Source organism: Anolis sagrei, chromosome 2 (genome assembly GCF_037176765.1).
Source record: "Anolis sagrei isolate rAnoSag1 chromosome 2, rAnoSag1.mat, whole genome shotgun sequence".
In the NCBI taxonomy this organism is placed as follows: domain Eukaryota; kingdom Metazoa; phylum Chordata; class Lepidosauria; order Squamata; family Dactyloidae; genus Anolis; species Anolis sagrei.
The window spans coordinates 95,923,203-95,950,123 of NC_090022.1; the positions used below are offsets into that span (position 1 = coordinate 95,923,203).

Below are 26,921 nucleotides of genomic sequence, written 5' to 3' on the forward strand. Positions count from 1 at the left end.
GCTGTCACAACTTATTGTCAGTGCTAGAGATGTCAAGCTTTACATACATTTATTTTGGGGTCATTAAAATTTAGTTTCATGCTACATAAAGAGCAACTTAGATGCTAATTTCATAACCTCTTTGGTTGACTTGTCACCATAATGTTGCCTTTGGGTCATCTCATGCCAGAAGGGCCATGAAACAAGTTTGTTATTAACTGCCATCAAGTTTCCTTCCTATGGTGGCCCCAAGAATAAAAGACCTCCACGCCACCTTATTATCAACAGCCTTGCTCAGGTCTTGCAGACTTGCTACTCTGATTCTATCCATCTGGAATGTAGTCTTCTTTTTTTCTGTTGCCTTCTACCAAACACTGCATTAATGTTTGGTTTAGTGAGTCATGTCTTTTCATGATGTGGCCAAAACATGATTGTCTCTTTAAGTCATCTTGGTTTCTAGGGAGAGTTCAGGCTTGATTTGCCCCGAGACCTATTTATTGAGATTTTTTAGTAGTCCATGGTATCTGTAGAATTGTTCTCCAGCCCCATATTTCTAGAGAATTGATTTTCTTCATATCAACTTTTTTCACTGGTCAGTACTTTCACAACCATACATAGAAATGAAAAATATGATGGCGTATTTTTAGTATTCAACTATATATGGCTACAATTCAGGATTTTGTCTAAAGAACCTAACCTCAGTTGTTTTGAAGTTAATGCTCCCTGATGTGTTTACATTTTCTTTACTGATAGAAGTGGGAAAATGCCTTTTAAAGGGATAAAAAGGAAAGGGGGCAGAAATAAAAAGAATTTAGCAGCACCTTTCAGACTAATATGTGTCAGCGCGAGCTTTCAACCCACGTCTTGAGATATATTGACATGGTGCATTTTGGAGGGATTATTCTGCATCACAAACATCCTATACTGTCTTAGCTCTTCTAAAGTAAGAAGTGGTTTTTGTATTATAGTGTAGAAGTATTGCTCACATAACAGATCTGTTCACCAAGCTAACTACAGCTTGGAAAATTGCTTTTTAGCACTACACCTCCCAGAATCCCAGAGCCATTGAAAAAAAGTTTTCAAGATTTGACGCTAATATTCTTTTAAAATGTGTTGCCAATCCACAACATTGGGCTTGTTCTTCTCTTCAATAAGTCTGGTGCCAAGATCAAAAGAGGAAAATCATAATATCATATGTGAATAATTTAAAGCTACAGCAGAGCATTTACAATACAATAAAGCCCCAGATACGCATTTTAGCGTTGGCAAGAAACTGTTCTCTGAGTGATACCTCCTGCTCTCCACTGGAATGAATCCAGCTGAAACCAGGTTCAGCCTGGAAGAAATGGAGATCTTAACTTCAGTAAATGAAATAAAACTATATAAATTTCCACTTTCTAATGGTTCTACTGTATATATTGAGTTGATATATGAATTTGTTTTTACTGAATAGAGTTTAATGTAGATGAAGTGTTGAAATACTTTAAATGTATGTGGGTTTAGTATGTGTAAAGGGAGCTTGCTTAGCAGCAACAACTTCCTCTGGTTGACAGAAATGCCATAAAAGAATGCAAAGCACAATTCGGTTCATTAATAATCATTCCCTGGTATCCGTCTTCATGTTTTTTTCTGAACGTTTTTACAAGACATAGAGAGTAGAGGCTTGCAGAGAAGGGAGCTTGTTCTTGCATAAATATATTCTACTCAGCATGCTAGTAAGAAGCAGTTCTTAGCTAGATACAAACCTCCCAAGATATAGCTTGCTGAGTACAGGTAGAGTGTTATTTTAAAAAATGTGGGGCTCATGTGCAATGTTCTACATGAATATTGAAGTAGTAGGCCTTTTGGGATATGCTCTGAGCCAAGCCAACTCTGTTCAAAAGATATCTCCTGAGAACAAAGTCGCTTGTACAGCTATTCCCCTTGTGCTGCTCTTCCTAATAGAAGAGATTGCTGCCCTTTCCTGTCCCTTTCTCTTGACTGAGAAACAAGTTGTTCTTCATATGCTGGAAAACTAAAGTTCCCGTCACCCTTGCCTGTTAGATATGCTGGGATGGGATAATGGAAGTTGGCTCCTGCAGCTTCAGGAGAGCCAATTCTGCCCTATTCCTCTTTTATACCAATGTGTCCTTTTTGTTATGAGATTGTATGTAACACAAGTATTGTAAAAACTTCATACAATGATTCCCTTGGTGTCCATTTGGTTTCCTGGTCCCTCAAACCCTTCCTACTTTTTATATCTACTGTAATCCTTGGAATTTACATCTACTTGTGTCTCTGAACTACAATTTTATCATATCTGTCAGGCTTCAGAGCAGGTATCTTCAATTTAGGAAGACAGGAAATAGCACTTTTGGACCTCAATCCGTCATGCATGAGAGGTTTTATTTTGCAGACAGTGGTAGATGCAGAACTGTGGCTGTATTCCTTTGAGACTTTTTTTCCTCTATCTGAAATCCATAGGCTTATGTGATACAGATTATTTGTGAGATCAAAGGAAATTGCCTGTCATGTTGCTGACCTTAGTGAGTCAGAGACTTGCATTAAATTAACATCATGTACCATCAGAATCATGTCCAGGCACAATAAATAATGCTGCTAGCATCCCACAAACCTGACTGCTCAAGAGAGAACATTTTTTTTCAGTGCATCTTCCTATACAGATATGATTACAATTCTCAGCACACACTGACAAGTTACGTACTGCTGCTCCAGTGTGAAACTGCAAACTAGAAATTATCAGCATACTCATTCTATCCAGTTTGGGCATAATTAGAATCCAGGAATTCTTTCTCAGTGTAATAAGTTAGCATAGTATAGCTTAAAATACTGTATTATTTCTAGTGAAAGCTATTGTGAAAAAGATTCACTCGGCACTACACAGTTGGATTCTAGGTAGCAATATCATAGACATCAGTGTCATAAACTATGATACAGAGGAAGAAACTGTTAATTATGTATGTATTTTATATGATCTATTGCTGAGGAGAACCATGCATCTAATAAATTAGTTTCCATTGCATTAATAGTCATTCCATATTGAATCTGCTCCTAAGACTTAGTAGTTTTTTGCTGAAATGGGTTCATATGGTTAGGTTCCTGAAATTGGTTGTATTTTAGCAATGTTTCATAAAATGTTGAGATGCAATATATAATCTATATTTGGTGTTTTACTTCTTCTAACATATCTACATATATAAGTGAGGGAGGGAGTGATTAGAGGAATAGAAGTATTATCTGACTAAATCCTTCAGAAAATCATTGTTGAATGTGGGAAGGAATTGTTATATTGTAAATGGCAAAGAGAGCACTATGCATGTAGTCATTCTGAAATTAATCTTGGTAATTCTCCAACTTAAATTGGAAGCAGAGTAGGACATTGAGAGTCAAAACACACAGCAACAATGAAACCAAATAGGGATATCTGTGCTTTCCTAAGTGTTTACATGGTTTGGTTTTATAGGGTAACCCAGTTTTCAAGAAAAAAAAAGTGAAATAACTTAAATTTATCTTTTCTTGATTATTCTAGATTATTGAGAAACCTGAGGAATACACTTTTATTTATCACTTATTAGTTGGGTTATTGAGGAAATAATATAGTAAAATACTTCTTAATTGTTCTGTACTGCTTGACAGTTGTAGGAGCTCAAATTGCACGTTCATGGTTGGTAGGGTTTTTCTCAAAGAAAAATACCTACCTTAGAGTTTTTCTAGTTTAAATATCTCCTGTTTTTTCTTTATTACAGTGTTGCAAAGAACCACAAACAGAATCTAATGACTGTTGCAAATCTGGGGGTTGTTTTTGGACCAACTTTGATGCGACCACAAGAAGAAACAGTTGCTGCAATTATGGATATCAAATTCCAAAATATTGTGGTAGAGATCTTAATAGAAAACCATGAAAAGGTAACTTTTTTTTTAGTTTGTTCATCATCCTATTTTTGAAGAAGTCTGCTGAATACAAGTGCATGTTTCATAGATAACAATTTCATTGTTCATCCTGCCTCCCTAAACTTCCCTTTGTTCTCTCTGTTGACACTGGCACATTTGGTGAGGACATAGGAGGCACCCTTCCCGGAGGCTGCTCCCAGGTTCTGGAAGTCTCCCGTTGATTTGCTTGGTTGGTCCCCTTTCTCCTGTCTTTCCGCTTGCAGGCAAAGACCTTTTTATTCAGGCAGATCATTTCAAGGGATCTGGGTTTCTTTCTATTACATTTGAAATTTATTTTTCACTTTATGTTTACAATAAAGATATTGATTTTTTTTTAAAAATGTTTCAATTAGTAGATTTTAAAAATTATCTGTGCCTTGTTTTAAATTGGATATAAGCTGCCTTGGCCCTCTGCAAGGAGAGAGAGAGTTTATATATTAAATAAATAAATTGCTGATGGAGAGGATGGGAATGTTAGTTAAGAGAGAATTTAAAAATACACTAAGATCATACCTCTTCCCCATATGTTCCTTCACCCCAGGAACTATCGAGACATAGGAGAAGATAGAACATTTGACACCCTGAACCAATCCCTTTGTAATGTTAGTGGCTCTTATACAGAATTCTGTTCATGTCTTGGCTACTGTAAAAAGTACAAGATATGGGCAGGATCCGATATAATTAAAATGTTACAAAATGATTGTTTTTGCCCTGAGTTGGGTTGGAAATCAGTTGTTGTTCACCATTGGCTATTTATCTCTCACGCCTAAAGTCATAGAATCAAAGAGTTGGAAGAGACCTCATGGGCCATCCAGTCCAACCCCCTGCCAAGAAGCAGGAAAATCGCATTTACAGCGCCCCCGACAGATGGCCATCCAGCTTCCATTTAAAAGCCTCAAAGAAGAAGCCTCCACTACACGCCAGGGCAGAGAGTTCCACTGCTGAACAGCTCTCACAGTCAGGAAGTTCTTCCTCATGTTCAGATGGAATCTCCTTTCTTGTAGTTTGAAGCCATTGTTCCCCATCCTAGTCTCCAGGGCAGCAGAAAACAAGCTTGCTCCCTCCTCCCTGTGACTTCCCCTCACATATTTATACATGGCTATCATGTCTCCTCTCAGCCTTCTCTTCTTCAGGCTAAACATGCCCAGCTCTTTAAACTGCTCCTCATAGGGCTTGTTCTCCACACCTTTGGTCATTTTAGTCGCCCTCCTCTGGATACATTCCAGCTTGTCAACATCTCTCTTCAATTGTGGTGCCCAGAACTGGACACAGTATTCCAGATGTGGTCTAACCAAGGCAGAATAGAGGGATAGCATGACTTCCCTGGATCAAGACACTATACTCCTATTGATGCAGGCCAAAATCCCGTTGGCTTTTTTTGCTGCTGCATCACATTGTTGGTTCATGTTTAACTTGTTGTCCACAAGGACTCCAAGACCTAAGTAAACATGACTTTTTAATAAAGCAGAAGAAAGCATGCATTAGCAAGCCCTTCTGAATTTGAGTTGATGTCCCACCTGTTTTACTATTTTCTTACCTTTCCTCTTGATGTGCGATCAAGAGATGTATCCACAATAATAAAGTATGTTAGCACATAGCAATATTGACGATGTTGGCACATATCTTTCCCTTCAAGTGGTTGTTTTGCATCTGCTGCTTTAATTAAGTAACTTTAAATTAATAGTTTGACAAACAGTTTTAGATATTAGTTTCCAAGAGCTAGTGTATAGAATGATCAAGTAGAATTATTTTTCTGCATAATAGCTCCCCATGAGTTCTGGAAGGTGCAGGAATATCAGCTACTGATAGTGAAGCAGGTGCATCCACCAAACAGGAAGAGATCTTAACGTTTCTAAAAAATGCTTCTTTCTTTTCTTCTTTGTCTTAAACTTCAGACAATATTTATACAACTAGTAGAAGAAATTGTTTTGCTTAATTGCCAACTTTCTTTTGTTGCTTTCATTGTTCATTTCAACTAATCTTTTTCAGATTCTTTTGGTAAATTCTGTTAACCAGAATTCACATATGCATTATCTAGTATGCCAAAGGTAGAGCTGCTATTCCCTCTTGTAAAAATTACAATCATGTTTTCTCAAAGAACACTTGGTAGAGAAAGGAAGGGAAAAATATATTTTAGTTAGTTTGGCTATAGCATCAGGAACCGTCTTAAACATAGATAAAATGTTAGAAAAATCCAGCTTTTATGAATTAGGACCCAGCATTTTAGTTCTTCAGGGTTGTGTTGCAGAATCTGCATAGAACTAGACCTACAGTGTAGGAATCCTACAATACAGTCTGTAAACGATGCCACCATATTTTAGGTGCATATCATATCTCAATTTGCTTCAAGGCAAAAATAAATGGGGAAAAATGAAGTTCAAACAAATCTATTTGTTATGATAATGTCTCAATCAGTGTCAGTTATGGGGGCAAAAATTGTCCCATGCTATTTTCAGCAAACATGATGTAGTGAAGCAGAATTAGGAAATCTTAGGAAATCAATGGCCATAGGTCAACAGAAGGTTTTGCTTTGGTACATTTTTCAATAGTTAACCTTTTAGCTGGTCTCCTTCTCTCTCTGGTTTTCTTGTGCTAAATCAGCAACTTGCCTTGGTTCAGTCACCTTTGGTATGTTTATACTGAGTAAATCTGTCTACTTAGAGCATATTTTGTAAGCTATATGTTCATTTTCCTTTAATCATTTCCAGATATCTGATTCTCTCTGGACCTAATACAGCTATATAATGGATTCTAAAATGTACTCTAGCTGAATTAGTTCCAGTAGCTTTTCAGCTCTTGAACATTAGCCTGCTCTAGGGCTTATTGTTAAGTTTAAGATAAAAGGAATTAAGAGCTGATTGGAAGCCCACAGTCTGGATCACATGCCAGTGAACATTAATATTTCTAAGATATTTTCCGTACATTTCTGAGATAGAGAGATCTCTGTGACTGATCTTATCTTGTATTGTTGAAGGCTTTCATTACTAGGTTGCTGTATGGCCATGTTCCAGAAGCATTATCTCCTGACATTTCGCCTGCATCTATGGCAGGCATCCTCAGAGGTTATGAGGTTTGTTAGAAACTAATCACCTCCCAACAAAGGATTCCCCCAGGCAGTAAGAAGTCACTCTTTGAAAACTGCTAGGCCATTAAATGCTAATCAAGGTGGCCAATTGAAACATTTCAACCTACCTCCAACAGACAAGAGTTCTTTCTCCCACCCTGATGTGATGAAGCATTGATTTTTAATTGTAAGTTAAGCGTAGTTATGTATATGTGTCTCTACAGTTAAATATGATTGTATGAATATATATGCTTAGATCAGTGCTTCTCAACCTTGGGTCCCCAGATGTTTTTGGCATACAACTCCCAGAAATCCCAGCCAGTTTACCAGCTGTTAGGATTTCTGGGAATTGTAGACCAAAAACATCTGGGGACCCCAGGTTGAGAAACACTGGCTTAGATGGTTGAATATTATTATATGTATGTGTTCAGGAGGTAAAAGACAGTTATGGATGTACATAAAGGGTAACCATTTAGAAATGGCAGAATTAGGGGGATGGGACCAAGCTCAGCACTCTGAGTAAGAGCTGCCGCAAACTACAGGAAAGCGGGAGCGAGCTTATGCTTGCGCTCGTTCCGAAGCCCTGCCTTTCCCCCCCCAAGGCTGCTCTCTCTCTTGCTAGCGTGCCTGTTTTCCCTTGCTAGGCCAGCGTTCCGAGCGTACTCTCGCTGTTGACAGAATTCAACAGCGAGAGTATGCTCACATCGCTGGCCTAGCAAGGGAAAACAGGCACGCTAGCAAGAGAGAGAGCAGCCTCAGGGGAAAAAAGGCAGGGCTTCGGAGCCAGCGCAAGCGCAAGCACGCTTCCACTTTCCTGTAGTTTGCAGCGGCTCTTAGGTTGCCATGGAGAAAGGAGTGGAGCCAACTGCACTTACCAGAGGCAGACATTTTGAGGCTTCAGTCCTTTGGTCATCGAGCTAAAGGGAAGATGGTTCAAAGTGTAGTGAACCAAACTAAGGGAAAGCTTTTAGCCTGAGTGATTTAAATAAGTCAAGGGGACTTATTTAGTTTTGTGGTTTAGCTGTGTGCTAATAGGAGAAGAAATCCCACTGGGAATCTTTACTTCAGCAGGAAGCTGAAGGGAGACGAGGGCATTAGCTGACCTTAGTTAATCTGTCAAATAAGGAAACTAGTTGGTGAAGTGAAAGACATCCTAAAGTTATATTAAGATTTGTTGAAACTGTAACTCGTGAAGCTTTATACCTCAGGAGAAGAGAACTCTGAAACCATTAAGACCCTTCCATACTCCAAATAAACTTGTTCTTATTTTAGTAACTCAAGTCTCAGTGCACTATTTCAAGAAAAAAAGAAAAAACTTGCTACACACCAAAAGAAGCACTACAGAGTGGTAGCAGTGAATCTATTTAAAAATAGGGGAATCCATTAATAAACTAAATAGGAAACCCTTATTAATTGGTGGCAGCATAGCCTAGTACCTCACAGATGGTGGCAGCATACTAGATTGAATAGAATATCAGACAACGAAGAGGAAGCATTTACACCTGGACATTCCACAGATATATAAACCCAATTTTCCTAGTTTCCAACAGACCTCACAACCTCTGAGGATGCCTGCCCTAGATGCAGGTGAAATGTCAGGAGAGAATGCTTCTGGAATATGGCGATGCAGCCCGAAAAACTTACAGCAACCTATTGATCTTATCTTGATAATGGTTTGTATATTGGTAACAAAAGAAAGGGAATATGAACCTTTTTCATCATCATAATAATAATCATCATCATTATCATCATTTTCATCATCAACAACAACAACAACAATAGCAATGACTATTTTTGTATGCCATCTTTTCCACAGGGATGGAACTCAAGGTGGCTTACCCATTAAACAAAAAGTCAGATCCAAACTGAATTAAATTAAGAGCCATAGTAAAAACACACACTCCATTGGATTTTTGAAACAATAGATAATACAATTTAAAACAGTAAAACACTTACATTCTGTCTTGCCCAGAAATGAAATATTGAACATTGGCTAATGGTTATCCATTGCAGAGCTGTCCAGGCAACCCTTTTCCAACAAAAGTCTTGTTTGGGCATGTAGGAACATTGCCTTGTTGAAAAGAGGGATTGGCAATTCGTTTCAACCATTGGTCAGTCCCCCTCTTGCCTTTTGAATGAGACAGGAAGAGCAGGATCTGTTGTAGTGGTTCTCAACCTGTGTCCCCAGGTATTTTGGCCTACAACTCCCAGAAATCCCAGCCAGTTTACCAGCTGTTAGGATTTTTGGGAGTTGAAAGCCAAAACATCTGGGGACCCACAGGTTGAGAAGCACTGATCTACTGGGAATGTGGTGGCTTTCCCCTATATACATCATTTGTATACTGAACAGCAATGTGAAGTCCCCTAGGTAGTTCATGAAGATCAATTCCCAATTGCCGCTGCTGTGAAATTGCTTTAACTTTGGTTGAATTTCCAGCTCTGATTCAAGCTTTTAGATGGTAATCTTCCTGTCTCTGTAGGTTTAATAGAGAGGAAGCTGGATAAGTTAGACTAGCACCAGTTCAATGGGGTCATTGATTCACTTGTCAGCTTCCGTCCAATAAATATCTGCTGGATCAATGTGTGTCCTCAGTATGAACTTAGTTACATGCATCTTAAGAGCACTGTGCCAGACTGGAATCTGCAGTTGATGTCAACAAAGAAATTGCAGCTTGAGGTTTACCGGAACAATTGGTTGAAATACAGTCAGATAGAGATTGCCATCATATATCGAGTTTGCAGGCCATTAAACTGTCCGTGTAGGCTAAATAATTTCTGTGCTGTTTAATAACATTCTTAGACTTTCATCCAAAGTAGTGATTGAATCATTCATAATGTATAGCAATGATTAAACTTAAAAATATTTGCAAGAAATGTAAAGTTGTGTATATTAACAAAAAAAATTGAAATAATGATTACAGCCAATGTTAAGAACTGCTATGCTGCATTCTTGAATCTGTTAAAAGCCTCTTTAAAAATGCCTGTCTGTTTGCAGATATTTAACACCGTTCCAGAAACACCACAGTCAAATTGCCAGCTGCTTTTGTCTCGAAAGAGAAGTATGGACTCAAAGCCACCATCATGCAGCGAGAGACCCTTAACTCTCTTCCATACTGCACAACCCAGTGAAAAACGTAAGTATTTTAACCTAACTGTGGACTGTGTACAATAATTGTAAACGTTACAGGATCAGACTGTCTAGATCAGGGGTCCTCAAACTAAGGCCCGGGGGCTGGATGCGGCCCTCCAAGGTCATTTACCTGGCCCTCAGTCAGGGTCAACCTAAGTCTGAAACGACTTGAAAGCACATAACAACCACAACAATCCTATCTCATCAGCCAAAAGCAGGCCCACATTTCCCATTGAAATACTAATAGGTTTATATTTGTTAACATTGTTTCTCATTTTAATTATTGTATTGTTTTAAGTGTTTTTTACACTACAAATAGAATATGTGTAGCATGCATGGGAATTCATAGTTGTTTTTTTTCACATTATAATCCGGCCCCCCAACGGTTTGAGGGACTGTGAACTGGCCCTCTGTTTAAAAGGTTTGTGGACCCCTGGTCTAGATAGAAGACACTATCAACACCTTCAAGACCAACATGTTTTCGAAAAAAAACCTCCTTACTTCCAACATACTCTCTAACATGTAGGACCATGAAGCCCATCATCCCCACCAATACGGTCTGTGTCCTGGCTTTTTCTTACCTCCCTTCCCTTAATACCATTTAAACCAATTTGGCTTGTAAAGTCAGCATAAAATTAAAAGGGAGTGACTTTTAGATCTCTTTTTAACTGATGCTGTAACCAAGCTTATATCTTGTCGAAGGCAAGATCATTGGAGCGTTGTGTGGTTTCCGGACTGTATGGCCCGGAAACCACACAACACTTAAGCTTATGTCATTGATAAACTACCATCAGCAACAATAGATATCGGCACTTTTCATCTGCATGTAACTTCCAGCAAACCTTGTGTCTCAGTCAAGCTCTATTATTGCTGTGCAGATTAAATGCCGAAGTAATTTGCATTCTCTGTGTGACATGTTTTGTGTTTTTTAAAAAGCCAGCAAGCAGAGAACCAGGCAAAGAATAGATGTCAAATTTAATTATTGTTAGAAGGTTGTGCCTTTGAGAGACTTCCTCTGGTTTCTTTGCATTATAGTCTTTTTCTCTCAGTTTCTTATGCTTGTTCTGTTCAACTTTAAAGGGCTGAACATTTCTGTTTCTACTGAACTTCCTTTGTTTTAAAAAAGCCATCTCAGTTCAATCCATTCTTTTTCTGTGGCCATCCTATCCATTACCAATCTACAGACATTAATTGTGAGTCTTATGCAATCCTTATCTCCATCAAAGCGAGGGAAGGTAATGTGGTTTTTAGAGGGTCAACATCCTCTTTGTTGCACCAATTGACTGTAACAAGTCAGGATGTAATAAGATAAATAATAATGGAGAGGGAACAGGAAATCACTTATGCTTTTTAGATCATTGAAATTTCAAAAATCTATTTATATATCTTTTCTCCTTTATCTGCCCTTAAATGAAACTTGTCATTGACTGACAGTAATTCAGATTGTTGCTTCAAGTGTGTGTGTGTGTATACAGTGTGTGTGTATATGTGTGTATGCGTGTGTTGAGGAATTAGCATTTAGTTCTTACGTGTAAGGAGCTATTTCTTATAACATCATCTTGACAAACAATGCAAAAACAAAAGGTAGGATAGATAATTTAAAAAATACGATAATAGCAATCAAAATTATTTCTTTTCTTGTTTTTGTGCTGCTATGGCTCCAGTTGAGATGAGTATCTTCTGTCGTCTGCTCAATGGCCAAGAACAATTTTATTCCCTGTTATTTAAATAGGACAGATGAATTTTATAGTCTTGACTATTCAAAGTCATAAATAAGAAACAGAACTGAAAATCCTATTTAGCTTATTTTAGAAATGAAAGCCTTCTTAAAGTGTGAAGAATGAAATGTGTTTGCAATCTGCTAGAATTTGAAGTCCAACAGGATGCATCATTCAATCAAGGTTTAGCACTTAATGGGTACTTTTTTAAAAAAAAGAAAGAAAAGAATTACCTTTTGGAGCAAGTGTATACAAGAAAGAAACAATACTTGGGTTTGCTTGCTGTGTTGATAATTACTAGCCATCTATTGCTAACAAGTCACATTTCTAATTTTTTTTTACATTGAATCAAATGAGATGTTTAATATCAGGTCCAATCTGGCCACAGTAGGATTCTCACAGTAGGAGAACCTGGCAAAATGGCACTATCTAGAAGAACCCTCCACCTTGTGTGACTGTGGAGCAGAACAAGCAACTCTGCATCTTTATGCTTGCCCACAATGCCCTGCCTCAAGCACAGAGGAAGAATTGTTTAAAGCTACAGACAATGCAGTTGCTGTTGCCTGTTTTTGGTCAAACATTATTTAGCCACTTGTGCTCCCTCTATTTGATCAGTTTTATACTTGTTTATTTATGTAATGCTTTTGACACAAAATAAATGAACCATAACAATAAGAGTTAATTGTATCCCCCTCCCCTTTTAAAACATACCAGAGCATCCTGCATATTTGTGCAATGTTGTGCTGTACTTGTTCCTCCCTTAAAATGCATGTTGCTGATGGGTGTCAAGTCTGAAGAATCAGCTTTTCTATGTTTCTTTCAACCAGGCTGGAAGGACATCTCTGAAGCTATTAGGGTATTGACTAATGCCTTTCACCAATTAATGCAGAAGTTCCTTCATATATAATGTGGAAAATGCCATCTTTCCCTCCCTCTTAATAGCTAAACAAATGTTAGTGTCCTGACAGCAGTTTACATTGGCAGTTCTTTCTTTCAGAGGAAAACAGGAACAGCATCATCAACTCCAGCCTGGAATCAGTCATATCATCATCAAACATCAACAGTTTCCTCCACTCCAACAGCACTCCTCAGTCTAACATGAACTCAAGTGACCCTGACTTAGAAGTGGTTAAACCCAGCAGGCCAAACTCACTGTAAGTACAGTTGCAATTAATATATTAGTGTTTCCTCTCAGTTGATCCAGAGGTTTGTTTATTAGAAACAAGACTCTGTTCTCAACAGAGATTGAAGTTCCATCGTTTTTGTTTAGTACTCAAATTAACCTCAAGCAGCGTGGTTTTGATTTTCAAGCTCTGAACTGAGGGATGCAACGGACTTCATTGTACAGTATTTGGGGCTTCCCCCCCCCCCCCCCAGATTCTGTTGTTCTGAACATGTGGAGTGACCTTATTGATATGGGGTTCTTATACTCTTGCTAGTTGATTTGTGCTCATGTGTTTCTTGCGGGCTTTGCAAAAGTATTTTCTTGTTTCATTTGCTTCCAATGTTACACAAGAACATTCCTATGTTGTTTTTGTTTTTGTTTTTTGCCGTTACACTCTTGCTAGCTTATTTGTGCTTATTGTGTTTATTGTGGACTTTACAAGAATATTTTCCTGTTCCATATGCTCCCAGAATCAGAGGAGAAAATTCCTATGCTTTTGGCACAGTAGGCAACAATTGCAATGTGTGCCAGTCTTTCTGCTGTTTGTACGCTGGCAATACTCCAGTAAAATCATTTATCCTAAATCTTCAATGAATGGTCTATTTTACTAGGAATAGTTCACAGTCTGTTCTCACTGCATTCTCAAATGTATAATCGGCTTCTGTTGTGGCAGAAATTTCAATTTTTTCCCTGGGCTCTGTTGTATTCAGCAATTTATCTAGCAGAATCTCCCTTATCCCATCCGTATTCTGAACAGATAGGAGATCTTATGGACTCTGGCAGCAACCAGCTATTATAAAGTAACTGTAAATGCCACTGAAAAGATTAATCTTGCACCTTGTACTGCTCCTCTGTGTGTATGACAGTGTTGGCTTGTGAGTTGTTTTTACTGGCCTTGCATCACTACGTCATTGGCTTGCCATTAGGATACAGGTGGCCAAGGAAACCCAACAGCTGATGGCATGATGGCCTCTTTTATAGTAATGGACATAGTGCCAGGGAAGGGAGAAAGGCAACAAGGGCTGCTAATTTTGGCATCCATTTGTGTGTACTCTGTAACACTGAATTCTCCAAATATGTGTGGATAAAGCATTGGCTGGTTTTCTTCTGTGTAGTGTCCACATTGCTAGCAGCTGTGCTTCTACAGCTTCCATAACTCAGTTTCATCAGAGTGGTCTTGCTATCACTCAAATTATTCTCCTATTAAGGCATTTTCAAACCCAAGAATGACACAGAATGTTGCTTACCAAAGCCATAAGTACTGGATTTTGCAAGAAGTATTGTGTATGTGTGTTGGAAATACGGTTTGAGCATCCCTTATCCGGAATTCCAAAATCTGAAGTACTCCAAGATCCAAAAATGCCCACATGGGTGGCTAAAATAGTAACACGCTTTCTGATAGTTCAGTGTGCACAAACACAAAATTATTAGAAATACTGTGTAACATTACCTTCAGGCTACATGTATGGTATCCATGAGACATTAATGAGCTTGTGTTTAGACTTGTATTTCATCTCCAAGATACTTCATCATGTGCAAACATTAGACTCTCAATAAATACTTTAAATAAAAATAAAAATAAAATCCGTTTTAGCAGAAATGTGACTTTACAGCATCATCTACTGATGTAGATCTGAAACCATTCACATATACTTTTTCTGATCCTGTTCCAACTACATCATCAGATCTTGATGATCCTGATGCAATATCTACCCAGTAAATTATCTAAGCCTACTGTAACAGTTTTAGGTGTGTATGTGAAGTTAACAATAAATATTGGTGAGATTCATTAAGTTGGAAAGTATAATGACTGTCATTTAACTAAAATGGCATGCAGGCAGCTCCAAGTTATGAACAAGACAGGTTTTGTAGGTTTGTTCTTAAGTGGAATTTGTTTGTAAGCTGGGACCGGTACATTTTTTCAGTGTAACTCCACACACACACACACACACAAGCTTCGGCTAGCATAGGGAAGGGTTAACACCCCTGTGAAAATTGTTTGCTGTCCATGCTCCTTTTCATAAGATTACACCACGCTTTCTGTCCCTGTGATAATTAGGTTTTTTTTTAAAAGAATGGCTTGTTGTTGAAACTAGGATTGGTGATCAAGCTTTAGTTGAGACACGTTTTTCTTTTGATAAATCTTCCAGGGCTGGGGTAGATTCCTCTGAGGGTAGATTCTTCTCACTTCCTGTTGTCTCACTCCTATTTTTAACTATGAGTCATTTGTAAGTCAGATGTATGTAACTTGGGGACTACCTATACTGCATTCACAAAAGTGTTTTTATAATAAAGTAAAACTGCAGTCAATTAAGTTTGTTTTTTATTTGCCTTAATTTGCCTTTAATTACTGTGTTTCAATATTAATATTAAAATAATACAGAGTTTATGGTATGAGTAGTATTAGTTAGACCTATTTTTCTTAGTAACTCTTAAGCAACCAGAAACTACGTTTATCCAGTATCTGCCAATTTTCCTGGGTGCTGGTTAACTGAGAGTCTACTGTACATGCAAATACAGGTATTCCAAAATCTGAGGGGAAATCTCTAGTGAAAAAGGCTCCCAGAGCACCTTACAAATAGTTAATTTGATAGTTTCCTGTCCTCTGGCTTAGAATCTAAATATGGAATGTATGGAATGATGTTGCCTCAAAAAAGGAATCTGTTTAACCAAATGTTCTTTTTGAAAAGTGTAGGAATAAATCTTCAGTTGAATACTTTCTCCCATTTTGTACAGAGGAACTGGAATCACTACTTTTTATCGCTTAACTAGAAAACCAATATTTCAGTCCATCCAACTATTTGAGACACAAACCCCAATGAGACACAAAACCATCTCCAGTGGGTTTCTGAGCCCTCCAAAGCTGTTTTTGGGATTGTATAGGTGAGGACTTCACTGTAAAGAGGAAGTTGGCTCCCTTTCTTTCCCACTAGAATCTATTATTTCTCCAGCAAAAGTTTACCCTTGAATTCTGCATCTTTTCAGCTCTCCACAGCTTAGATCTCCACATTCTTCTAAAAGGTCCATTTATCGTGTGTGTCCTTTCATTTCTTGTTCGCCTAAAGTCAGTGACCTTTTTGTTGTTTTTCATGGTAATAAAGATAAGGTTTTGGGTTTTTGTTTTCCCTGTCTATATAGACAATTGCAAGTCAGGAAGTCCTCAGAAGTTATTTTGCTAACAGGAAAGGATACTTCCTGTCTAGCAACTGGTTGGATTATTATGTGAATTCATTCTAATTTTTTTTCATCTGAGAATTTTGTTTTTTACAGAGAGTGTTCTGGACTGCAGCTGTTGTCAAAAATTCCAATATTACTCAGCAGGAGTTTTAGGCAAACTGAAGTTGACCCATAATTAGTCCTGGGAAGAGTAGTTACATATTTTACATATTTTCATATTTCTGTGCATATTACTATGCTTTTTCTAACAGCAGGCAGTCCCCAAGTTATGAACAAGATAGGTTCTGTAGGTTTCTTCTCAAGCTGAATTTGTATGTAAAGTAGAACAGATACATTTTTTTAGTATAACTCAGCCAAAAATATAAACATATTTCTTTTTGGATAGCATAGGGAAGGGTGAACACCCCTGCGGTGTTCATTTTGCTGTCTGTACCCCAGTTCAGAAGATTTCACCTCACTTTCTGTCCCTATGACAATTGGATTTTGAAAAAAAAAGGTTTGTTGTGGAAACAAGGATTGGTGATAAAGCTTCAGTTGAGATACCTTTTCCCCATCATCACTCTTCCAGGGGTGGATTCCCCTTCCAAGGCGTTGATTTCTCTCACTTCCTGTTGTCTCAGCCCTGTTCCTAACCAGGGAACCGCATATACTGCCAATTACTTAACACTTTAAAGAAATTCCTTTAAAGTTAAAAATATTAACCCTGTTTTAAAGGGTTGTTTCTTTGAACATTGCTTTTGGTATTAGGGATGTGCGATCCATAAAAAATGATTTAAAAGTAATTACAAAACTGGGAGGCGGGGGCGTTGGTGCTTTGTTTCTAAAGTGTTTCTAAGTATACTTAGTGAAAATTTCATTACTATAATGAAAGTAACCAAGTTTCCTTACTATTTTGATGTAGTTATTTCGCATAATTAAATGACTATAATTGGGAAAACTTCAGGAGCCCCTATCTCCCTCATTTTTAAAGCTATTGAGGTAAAACATGCTACAGTGATAGAACACATTTACTCCTGTTCGCTCATCAAATAGCAGACCGAATCATTTATCCACTGATTTTGGGTGATTTTTTTAATAAAAAAACATTTTTAATAATAAAGAAAATATGTTCCTATTTTGAAAGTATTATTTCCTGTTTAATTGTGTGGTCTTTAGTTTGAAAGTAGTTCAAAATAAAGAACTGATTGGTTCTTTCTGTTGAGACTGCATTACTTTCGCAGAGGAATGGCAAGGCACTAAGGCAGCCTTTGGCTTTGCTTCTTTGCTTCGCATTGAATATAAAACTGACTTTGGGAACCTTCCAAGATTTACAAAATTAAAATGAAAATGTATGGAGTAAGTTTAGATTCTAAAATATTTGGTGTTCACCATGCAAATAGTTTCTGACTTACAAAACTTCTGATTTTCTTACAATTTTTTTTTTGCACAAGCCTACTAGGTATCCTTCCCAAGTAATTTGAAATGAATGTATATTTCTCATTGTTTGATATGAAAAATGTGCTAGAATAACTATTACTTTCTTATAAACGGAGTGATAACATTTTAGATTTTTTAAAGCATCAGCTTTAACTGAAGTTATATATAGTAATTAGTTATTATGATTTCTTTGTGTTAGTGTATGTTGGTAATGAATTTTTGCCATTAATATGTTGCAAAACGCCTTGAGTCCCCCCCTCCCCTCCCCCCCCCCCCCCCCCGGAGTAAGAAAGGCGGTATATAAATACAGTAAATAAATAAATGAACCCAGCTTTTGAAACTCAAGTTACATTTACAATGTGATCTAAATTTAGGAGAAAAAGATGAAACCCATATGGTACTAACTGAATCAATGGTTCTCCTTTGACTATGTTACCCAGTCTTGCAGGTTAAGTGGTTGGTCTCACTACTTAAAGTATAGATAAGCAATGTAAGGCATATGGGTTGCAAGTGACCCACAGGGCTGTCTTTGTGAGGGCCCCAATACTTTATTCTCAATCGTTTTTATTCTTTGAGGCTTTATTCTCAGAGCTTTGGTTTTCAGTAGCTGAGATTACTGAGAGCAGGGAACTGTTTTAACTTCTATCACACTTCCATCTCTGAACTTTCTCTTATATAAGTGAAAAAAGTGAAGTTGCTGTTACTTCTAGTTTTTTAAAGAAATAATCACAACTAGAGATGCATAGATATGAAATCTTATATCTGGATGTGTATTAAAAGACTAAAACTGCAATCCTATACATGCTATTCTCAGAATAAATTCTGGATAGATAAGCATACGATAATAGCAGCCAGCTATACTTATGAGGATCAAACAGACTGAAAGTTGGAAACTGAAGAAACTTGGAAACCAGACTTAACTGTTCTAAAGGGTTGATTCTTTGAACATTACAACTAAACAGAAATTGTTGTGGTTCTGTATATAACCTTACCTCCTCCCTTCATTCTGATGAGCATTTTCTTGATACATGTTGGTTGAGTGATAACTGCTGATCATTAGGCTGTGACTGTGAGAAAAGGCATTTTATATCTCACCAGAAATATCCACTGACCCCATCTGATGATCTTACCCTCCCAACAATGTTCTTTAACTTTTTAAACATTTCAGCTTTTACTTAGTTTTGAGTGTATGAGTATAATGATAGGAATAGACTGCAATTTTTTTAATTCTCATATTTAAAATGTTTTAAGAAAAAAATGTGAACATCTTTTTTATTTATTTATTTATGGTGTCAGAAGTGAATTGAGAATACAGTTATAATGTATAATATAATATAATATAACTTGGCATTCTGTTAAATTTTCCAGTTAAAATATAACTTGGCATTCTGCTAAATTTCCTTTGGCCAGAAGCTCAACAACTTCGAGTGCCTCTGGTTTCACTGTAAGGAGGTCCTCCATTGTGCATGTGGTGGGACTCAGACGGCATTGTAGTAAGTGTTCTGTGGTTTGCTCTTCTCCACACTCGGAGAACAGCTAATATAACCCATGTTACTTTAAAAAATAGTAGACACATCTAATAATTTAGAACCAGTCAAATAAAAAGCTAAAAACATAATGGATGACCAATTTGGTAAATAGACCAGTCTGCATTTTCTGATCAATTTATACACTTGTAAAAAGTCCCCTGGAGGAGCACAAGGTTTGTTAAGATTTATTAACTACAAAAAAATGAACAGGAGCCAACTAGCCCCATTTGAGGGTATTTAATTTTGCTGGCTCAAGATTCCTTATAAAGCTGAGGAAAACTCCTGAGTGTACCTGAAGTACCCATCAGTTATCTGGAAGGCAAAGTACCGTAGCCCCTTGGAAAAAGGCATCATACTTTCATGTAGTGTAACTAATTCTGCAATGTGTATCTGTCTGTGTGCAAGACAAAGTAACTGGTGAACCTGAGAGTTGTTTGGACTTCCACGGTCTCTTTCCAAAACTCAGTTTCACTAGCAAAAAGTTGTTTTCGGGGACACCTGTGTTAATCCAAAATACAACTTTTTCAAACTTTAGGACCTCTGATTTCCTGTGGCATTTATTTAGTAGTATTACGAGCTGTCAAGGGAAATTTGATTGCCGGTGACTAGAGTGCTTTTGGAAGGCCAAAAAGGGAGAAGTGGGGCGCATTTGAAAATAGTACAGTGTACAAAACCAAAGTAGATCTATCTCCTGTTGACTGACACTTTTTTACAGTGTTCTTGGGTGAATGAATATTTTTTCTAGAAGTCCTGTCTGGCACATGGTTAAGGCATTATCATTGTCCAATCAGTGAAAGTAGATCAAGATACAATCTGTGCATGAATGCACTGGCATGACATTAGAGGAAACGTATGCAGTAGTGTGTTTACCCAGGGAAAATAAATGTTTGATTTAAAGTAGATTTTGATCATTCTTAGAGTTTACAGGGAGGATTATTTCCAGTGTCAACTTCTCTCTCTCTCTCTCTCTCTCTCTCTCTCTCTCATATCTTTGTTCTGGGGTGCAGTTGAACAGACAGGTGATGAAACTGAATGATGCATTAATCATGCAATTGGAGGTTTTTTGTAAAGTAGATAGAATGTCAAGGAATTGAAATATAACTTTGTAGCTTTCCTTTTTGGAAACAGCTTCCCTGTAATTTCAATTGTCTGGTGAGGTGCCCAGTAGTGACCGTAACCTCTTTTATGTAATTAGGAGATTTTCTTGTTGAAGTTTTCCAAAGTAACTGGAATGAAATCTTGGGATTCCAGATAGTCCTTGTGATATATTTAGGCTACGCAAACATGTTTAGCTAATACAGTAGGACCTTAAGATTCCTGTTGTGTACTGTCTACAAATTCAACTTTAGTAAAGTTTTGTGATGAATCAGTCTCCAAGTAAGTTGCTGTGTGGGTGGTGTGCTAACATGATTTAGTTTTATTTTTTTCAGAAGCTAAGCCTTGAGCACAGTGTATTGCATCAGAAGTAGTCCTTAGAGATACAGGATAGCTGAGCTGCCATATTTGAGAGTATATTGGTTAACAGGGCTCTTCCTTGGCCGGAACAGTTAATCCTCCATATCTACAAAAGAGTTCTGAAGTAATGCCCAACCGTACCATGTTGTCAGTTTAGCTTTCCTCTTAAAGAAAACTCTTTCCCTGGCTCAAATTTATCACGATTCTCTTTGACATCCTATCTGTAAGGCTTTCATAAATCATGTGAGCTGATATGTTCTTAAAGCAGTCTAAATATACTGTGTTTCCGGATGGCCTTCCAGAACATGGAGTTAGTTCCTACCTTTGGATATCGAAAGGGAGCAAGCTTCTTGGTTGGCAGAAGGATGAGCATTAGAACAATTTGTGCTCAAGATATTGTTCTAGATGTATCTTGAAGAGTTGGCATTGGTGCCCTAAAATGTCCAGTTGTAGGCAGCCTTTAACTGCATCTTTAGATGAGGGGAAAAGGGAGGACAAATTCTTCCGCCATTTAGTCACATGTGCAAAGATTTCCTGGGAGTGCAATATTGTTGAATCCTCCCAGTATACATGGATTCCCAACCTGGAACCTAAAATGAATGATTAAGGTTGTCATCATTTCTGTCTTTGAACTCTGACAGTGTGTCCCCTTCTTCTTAAGTGGCTCTTGCTATGCCTCTTCAGAGACCATCAAAGGCTTCTCATGGTGTTCCTCTCCATCCTGTATAATTTCACATTCCTATTTCATGGTCGGTACTGGTTGCTCATTAAGAAAATTCCTGGTATTTATGATGCTTTGGTCAGTAAGGTAGTATTTTGTCTTCTGGCTCCTTCCGGGTGAAAGTGAGAAGCCTTTTGAAGAGAGTCGGTTTGATTGGACTTTACTTGCCATCCAGAGGAACGGGTGAATCTGAGAGGTTTGTAGAGCTCTCCAGAAGATCAAGGAAATAGTTAAAAAATCACAGAAATGTCATCCTTTTCTTAGCATTCTCAGTTGGCATACTAGAGAGAAACTTTTCTTGCTGTTGTATAGTTTTGTAATGTAGTAGCAAACATGGAGCTCAGTAGCCAGCTTTTCCCCTACCAGTCAGATTAATTTATCTGAAATACTTGATCAGTTCAGAGAACTGATCTTCATTACATGCAGTAATGAATTGCATTTTCACAGGGCTTTTGGGATTACTTGGCCTTCTTCAGATAGACAGCTTTAATAATTCTTTGCTTGAAGGGATTGCTACCAGTCTGCCTCATTTTGCAGTGAAATTACTGTTCCTGCTATCAGTCCCAAATTCTTAATGACAATTTTTAGGGTTTATACTCAAGTTATTAGCCCACCCCCACCCCCACACACATTCTTGTTACCACTTTAAAGAATGTGTTGTTGTATCCCTTTACTTCATCATATCAGATGCAACTGTCCATGTTACTTTGGGAATATTTGCAGATAAAAGTAAAGGCTTTCCCCTGACATTAAGTCCAGTCGTGTCCGATTCTGGGAGTTGATGCTCATGCAGTCATGGGGCACAGTTATCTTCCTGCCAGTTATCTTCTACTCACATTTGTATGTTTTTGAACTGCTAGGTTAGCAGAAGCTAGGGTTAACAGCGGGAGCTCACTTCACTCCACGGATTTAAACCTGCAACCTTTCAATCAGCAAGTTCAGCAGCTCAGTGGTTTAACCCACTGTGCCACAGTGGCAACAGTCAATCTAAGATCAGTAATGTGTAATCTGTGTTTGCATAACTGATGCTTATGCCATACAGGGGATTGAGTTTTAAAATGTTATACATTACCATTAAAGTCTGCTGCCATTCTAATGACTGGTGTTGGGAGGATTTATTTATTTAATGGTTCAGTTTAGTGTGAAAAGCCATAGAAAAATGTAAACTTTTCAATTTGCAAGATGTGTTTTCTTGAGCAATATTTTAAAAACAAGCAAGAAGTTGTCTTAGCAACCTGTATAGGTACATATCATGTAGAGGCTGAGATCATGGTGGGTACTGAATTGGTGTAGTTATGCCAGCAACTGCACAAGCAGCAGGACAAAAAGGCTACAGATATACTGGCTGTGAAAGCAGGCAATTTTGTTTTGGTCATCACTAGGATTAGGAAATACAGGCAGTCCTCAAGTTACAAACAAGATAAGTTCTGTAGGCTTTTTCTTAAGTTGAATCTGTATGCAAGTTGGAACAGGTACATTTTTTTGTGTAACTCGGTTTTGAATTGCATACGGAAGGGTTAATACCCCTGTAATGTTTGTTTTGCTGTCTGTGGCCCTGTTCATGCATTGCCCGACTTACTGGGCAGAACTATTGTGGCGGTGGGAGCCAATCTGCTGGCCATGGTGCCTGCGGAGGGCTTCTTCTCTCCAGAAGCTTCCTACATGGTGGGAAATCTTGCTGCCGCTTGGCCAGCTGGCTTATCAGTGGCAGGCCCTGCCTTGCCTCCTGATTGGCCAGGGCCCGCTGCCGTTCTCACCAGCAACCTATTTAAGGCTGCCCTAGGCTGTCACAGGCACTGTGCCTGCTTTAATTGATCCATCTCACCCACCCTGCATATTTGTTATATTTTTGGTTCCAAGTTAGCATATCACAACTTCCAGGTTGGCATGTGGCATGGGCCCTGGATCTGGCTTGCTTATCTGTTCGCCCATCGGAAGTGGGGAGTGTCCAGTGGTTACCAGGGGTGTTGCAATAACGTGGGCCCAGTATTGTGTTGGCAGCACTCTGACATAGAAAGTGGTATAGATCAGCAGCGGGCTGCCCAATCCATGATCCAGGACCCATATATCGCCATACCTTATTCCTGTTACCATTAAAGAAGTTGTAGCCATTTGATATCCAACTCTGTGTATGTGTCATCTTTGGTTCTGATGGAGGGAGGTGTGTCACCTATGCACACGCAAAGTAGATTTCACGTCACTTTCTGTCCCTCCGATCATTGCATTTTGAACCTTTTGGCTTGTTGTGGGAAAAAGGATTAGTGAGAAAGCTTTAGTGAAGACATTTTTTCCCCAGGATAGCGCTTTCAGGAGTGAATTTCCCTTCCAAGGGATATATTTATCTCACTTCTTGTTGTCTCAGCCCTGTTCTTAACTATGAAATCATTTATAAGTCTGATGTTGGTAACTTGGGGACTACATGTAGCAGTCTATTCCTCCATGAGGGATCAGATTTCTCATTGTGCTTTTAGTTCTAAGGACAACCCCTATAAACCCAACACTGGCGGGGGCAGTGGGGGAGCTACTTGGAACAAATAGCTTTATTATTTATTTATTTATTTATTTATTTATTTATATTTTGTTAAAGCACTTTCTTCTCCTCATGTTAATTGAGATGAAATTGATATCTTTCCTTCCTTTGCACCTTCTGTGCAACCTTGAGGGAAGTCAGAATTATTTAGGTATTCATTTGTCCAATATTAAACAAACAATCAATCCGCAGTTGAGCTAGCATGATGTAGTGGTTTGAGCATTGACTATGAACACTACAAACTAGAGTTCAAATCCTTGCTGAGATTTTGAAATCCACTAGGTGGCCTTGGGAAAGTCACATTTTCTCAGCCTTGGAGGAAGGCAGTGGCAAACCTCTTCTACCCTGTGATAGATTTGCCTTGATTCGACATAAATCAAAAACAACTTTGAAGCTAACAGCAACAACAAACATAAGAGAACTGTTAACATTTGCATAGTGCACAAACAGTTATAAAGATAATTTGAACATGCTCAAATTATGTTCAACATAAGCTGTGAAGAGGATTCCAGTAGACATAAACATAGTAGGCTGCCTTATGGTGAGATAGATCATTGCCTGTCTAGTCCAATATTGTCAGTTCTGACTGGCAGCAGCTCTTCAGGGTTTCAGAAAGAATGCCATAGTGGGTTGTGTTTGCAGAAGACTACCAAAGGCTTTAGTTATTGGGCTTCTTATCTGGCTTTTACTGGTTTCATTCCATATAACCACCTTTCCATGTTTTAGCTTGTTTTAAGTCCTATATATGTTAGTATCCTATGACAGTTTTACTCTGCTTCTGCCCTGAATACGCCTGGAAAGGTCCCAAGAGCAATGTGGTGCAAAGTGCATAACTGTAAACAGATGGTGCAGATGGTGATAGCCTTAGTGTTGATAAGGACATGTGTCCCTGAAAAGAGGAATATTTCTCTCTCTCCCAAATCTAGTAGGGAAGGGCAGGGAGAACAACACCCCCTGCTAACTTGCAGGCATCACCATAGTTTCTTGAAAGCCAGTTCTGTTCAAGTATTTAAAATCCACTTTGGGGTATTCTTTTGTCCTTGTCTGTGAAAGGGAAAACAGGCACCTTGTTTGAGAACCATTGAGGACCATCTGGAAACACTTCTGGTAATTTGGCTGAAGAAGCATAAAAATATTTTTGTGTGACTTCTTTATTTTTTCCAAGTATTTGTAATCAATAAAACTATAATGGCACAATTAGTTGTGGGTTTTTGTTGTTGTTTTACTTCAGTATGGAGCCCCCGGTGGCGCAGTGGGTTAAACCCCTGTGCCGGCAGGACTGAAGACCGACAGGTTGCAGGTTCGAATCCGGGGAGAGGCGGATGAGCTCCCTCTACCAGCTCCAGCTCCTCATGCGGGGATATGAGAGAAGCCTCCCACAAGAATGAAAAAAACATCAAATCATCCAGGCACCCCCTGGGCAACGTCCTTGCAGACGGCCAATTCTCTCACACCAGGAGTCACTCCTGACACAACAAAAAAACCCAAAAAACTTCAGTATACCCTTTGAATCTAATTTCAGCAAGACCGGGTTCCTTAGATCATTACAGCTGTTTTCTCTTCCCTACTGGGAAATCCCTAGAATCATAGAATAATAGAGTTGGAAGAGACCTCATGGGCCATCCAGTCCAACCCCCTGCCAAGAAGCAAGAAAATCACATTCAAAGCACCCCCAACAGATGGCCATCCAGCCTCTGTTTAAAAGCTTCCAAAGAAGGAGCCTCCACTCTGGGGCAGAGAGTTCCACTGCTGAATGGCTCTCACAGTCAGGAAGTTCTTCCCAATGTTCAGATGGATTCTCCTTTGTTGTAGTTTGAAGCCCTGATATCCTCTTGGAGAAATCTTATCTAAGTGCTAAGCAGATCTGACATGGCTTAGCTTCCCAAATGAGATGAGAATGAAGTGCATTCATATATAGTATTAATATTTATTTGCAAGCTAACTCTGGGTTATGGAAACCCTGTCCTAGGGCTTTCAGATTCAGAGGGGATTTACTATTGCCTTCCTTTGAAGTTGAGAGAGTGTGACTTGGCTAAGATGACTCCTTTGAAGTTGAGAGAGTGTGACTTTGCTAAGATGACACAATGGGTTCCTGTGGTTAAGCAACAATTCAAAACCTAGCTTCCCAGAATCCTATCCTAACACCCAAACCAGAACGCCATGCAGGATGTCTTATTCAGGTGCTATACAGGTTGGACATCCCTTATCTGGAATTCTGAAAACAGAAGTACTTCTAAATCCAAAATTGTCTACATAGATAGCTGTGATATTTTGTGTGTGTGTGTGTGTGTGTGTACTATAGTAGTGTGTTAATAGCAACATAGAGGAAATCCAATCATTGATTCTTTAAAAAAGAATCTCTGCAGGATTGTGTGGGTGATTTAAGATGGCCTGCTTCAAGTGGCTGATGGATCAGAATTGTTTCCTGACAGATCTTTGGGATTTTCCTGTTAAATCTGCAGGCAAAATTGATCTCTTGTTGATCTCTAGAACAAGGAAAAGGGCTTGGTGGTGGGCATAGTTACTCTTTTACTCCTGGAGGCAACCCAGCTCCCTTGCTTTTCAGAGAGCTGGCAGCGATGAAAGAGATGAGACAAGAATTAGAATGGTGATGCAGCTAAACCGAGGCTAGAGCTTGTCAAAAGACCAAGCAATGTGCTCAGCAAAACAATTACGTTTCTCTGCCACCATCACATCTGCAAAGACCTATCCAGCAGGTGGTTGTGTGGGTGTAAGTGGTGGTCGACGCATTGCTGCAAGGCAGGGTTCCGGCATCATTTTAAAGGAAGCTGTTTTCAGGCTGTTGTTGAGAAAAGCTTCCCTGAATTCTATCATTTTAGATATCTGTCAGCCAATGAAATTAATTAAATACCTTGTTGAATGATGCAATAATTCTGCTAAGGATACTATGATGGCTACCATTTACTTACTGTGCATTTTCCTTGATGTTCTGCTATTCCTCCCTCATTCATGGGAAATGTTGATAAATGAATTTAAATAATATGCAGCTTTTACAAAACAGTAGCATATATTTCACTTTCTACTTTGTCTGCTATCATGCACTCAGGTAACCAAAAGGCTTACTCTAATTCTTTTGCGTTGTTTAT

At 38.5% G+C, this 26,921-nt stretch overlaps 1 protein-coding gene across 7 annotated transcripts in view; it reads left to right on the forward strand.

Moving 5' to 3' along the window:
• ARHGAP26 (Rho GTPase activating protein 26) overlaps nucleotides 1-26,921 on the forward strand; it is a 284,817-nt gene that overhangs the window by 196,695 nt on the left and 61,201 nt on the right. For all 7 annotated transcript variants that reach the window (XM_067463701.1, XM_060765179.2, XM_060765184.2 and 4 more), the window contains exons 18-20: nucleotides 3,726-3,885; nucleotides 9,969-10,107; nucleotides 12,819-12,975. In XM_067463701.1, the coding sequence (XP_067319802.1) occupies nucleotides 3,726-3,885; nucleotides 9,969-10,107; nucleotides 12,819-12,975 (456 nt within the window). The remainder of the gene's footprint in view (nucleotides 1-3,725; nucleotides 3,886-9,968; nucleotides 10,108-12,818; nucleotides 12,976-26,921) is intronic.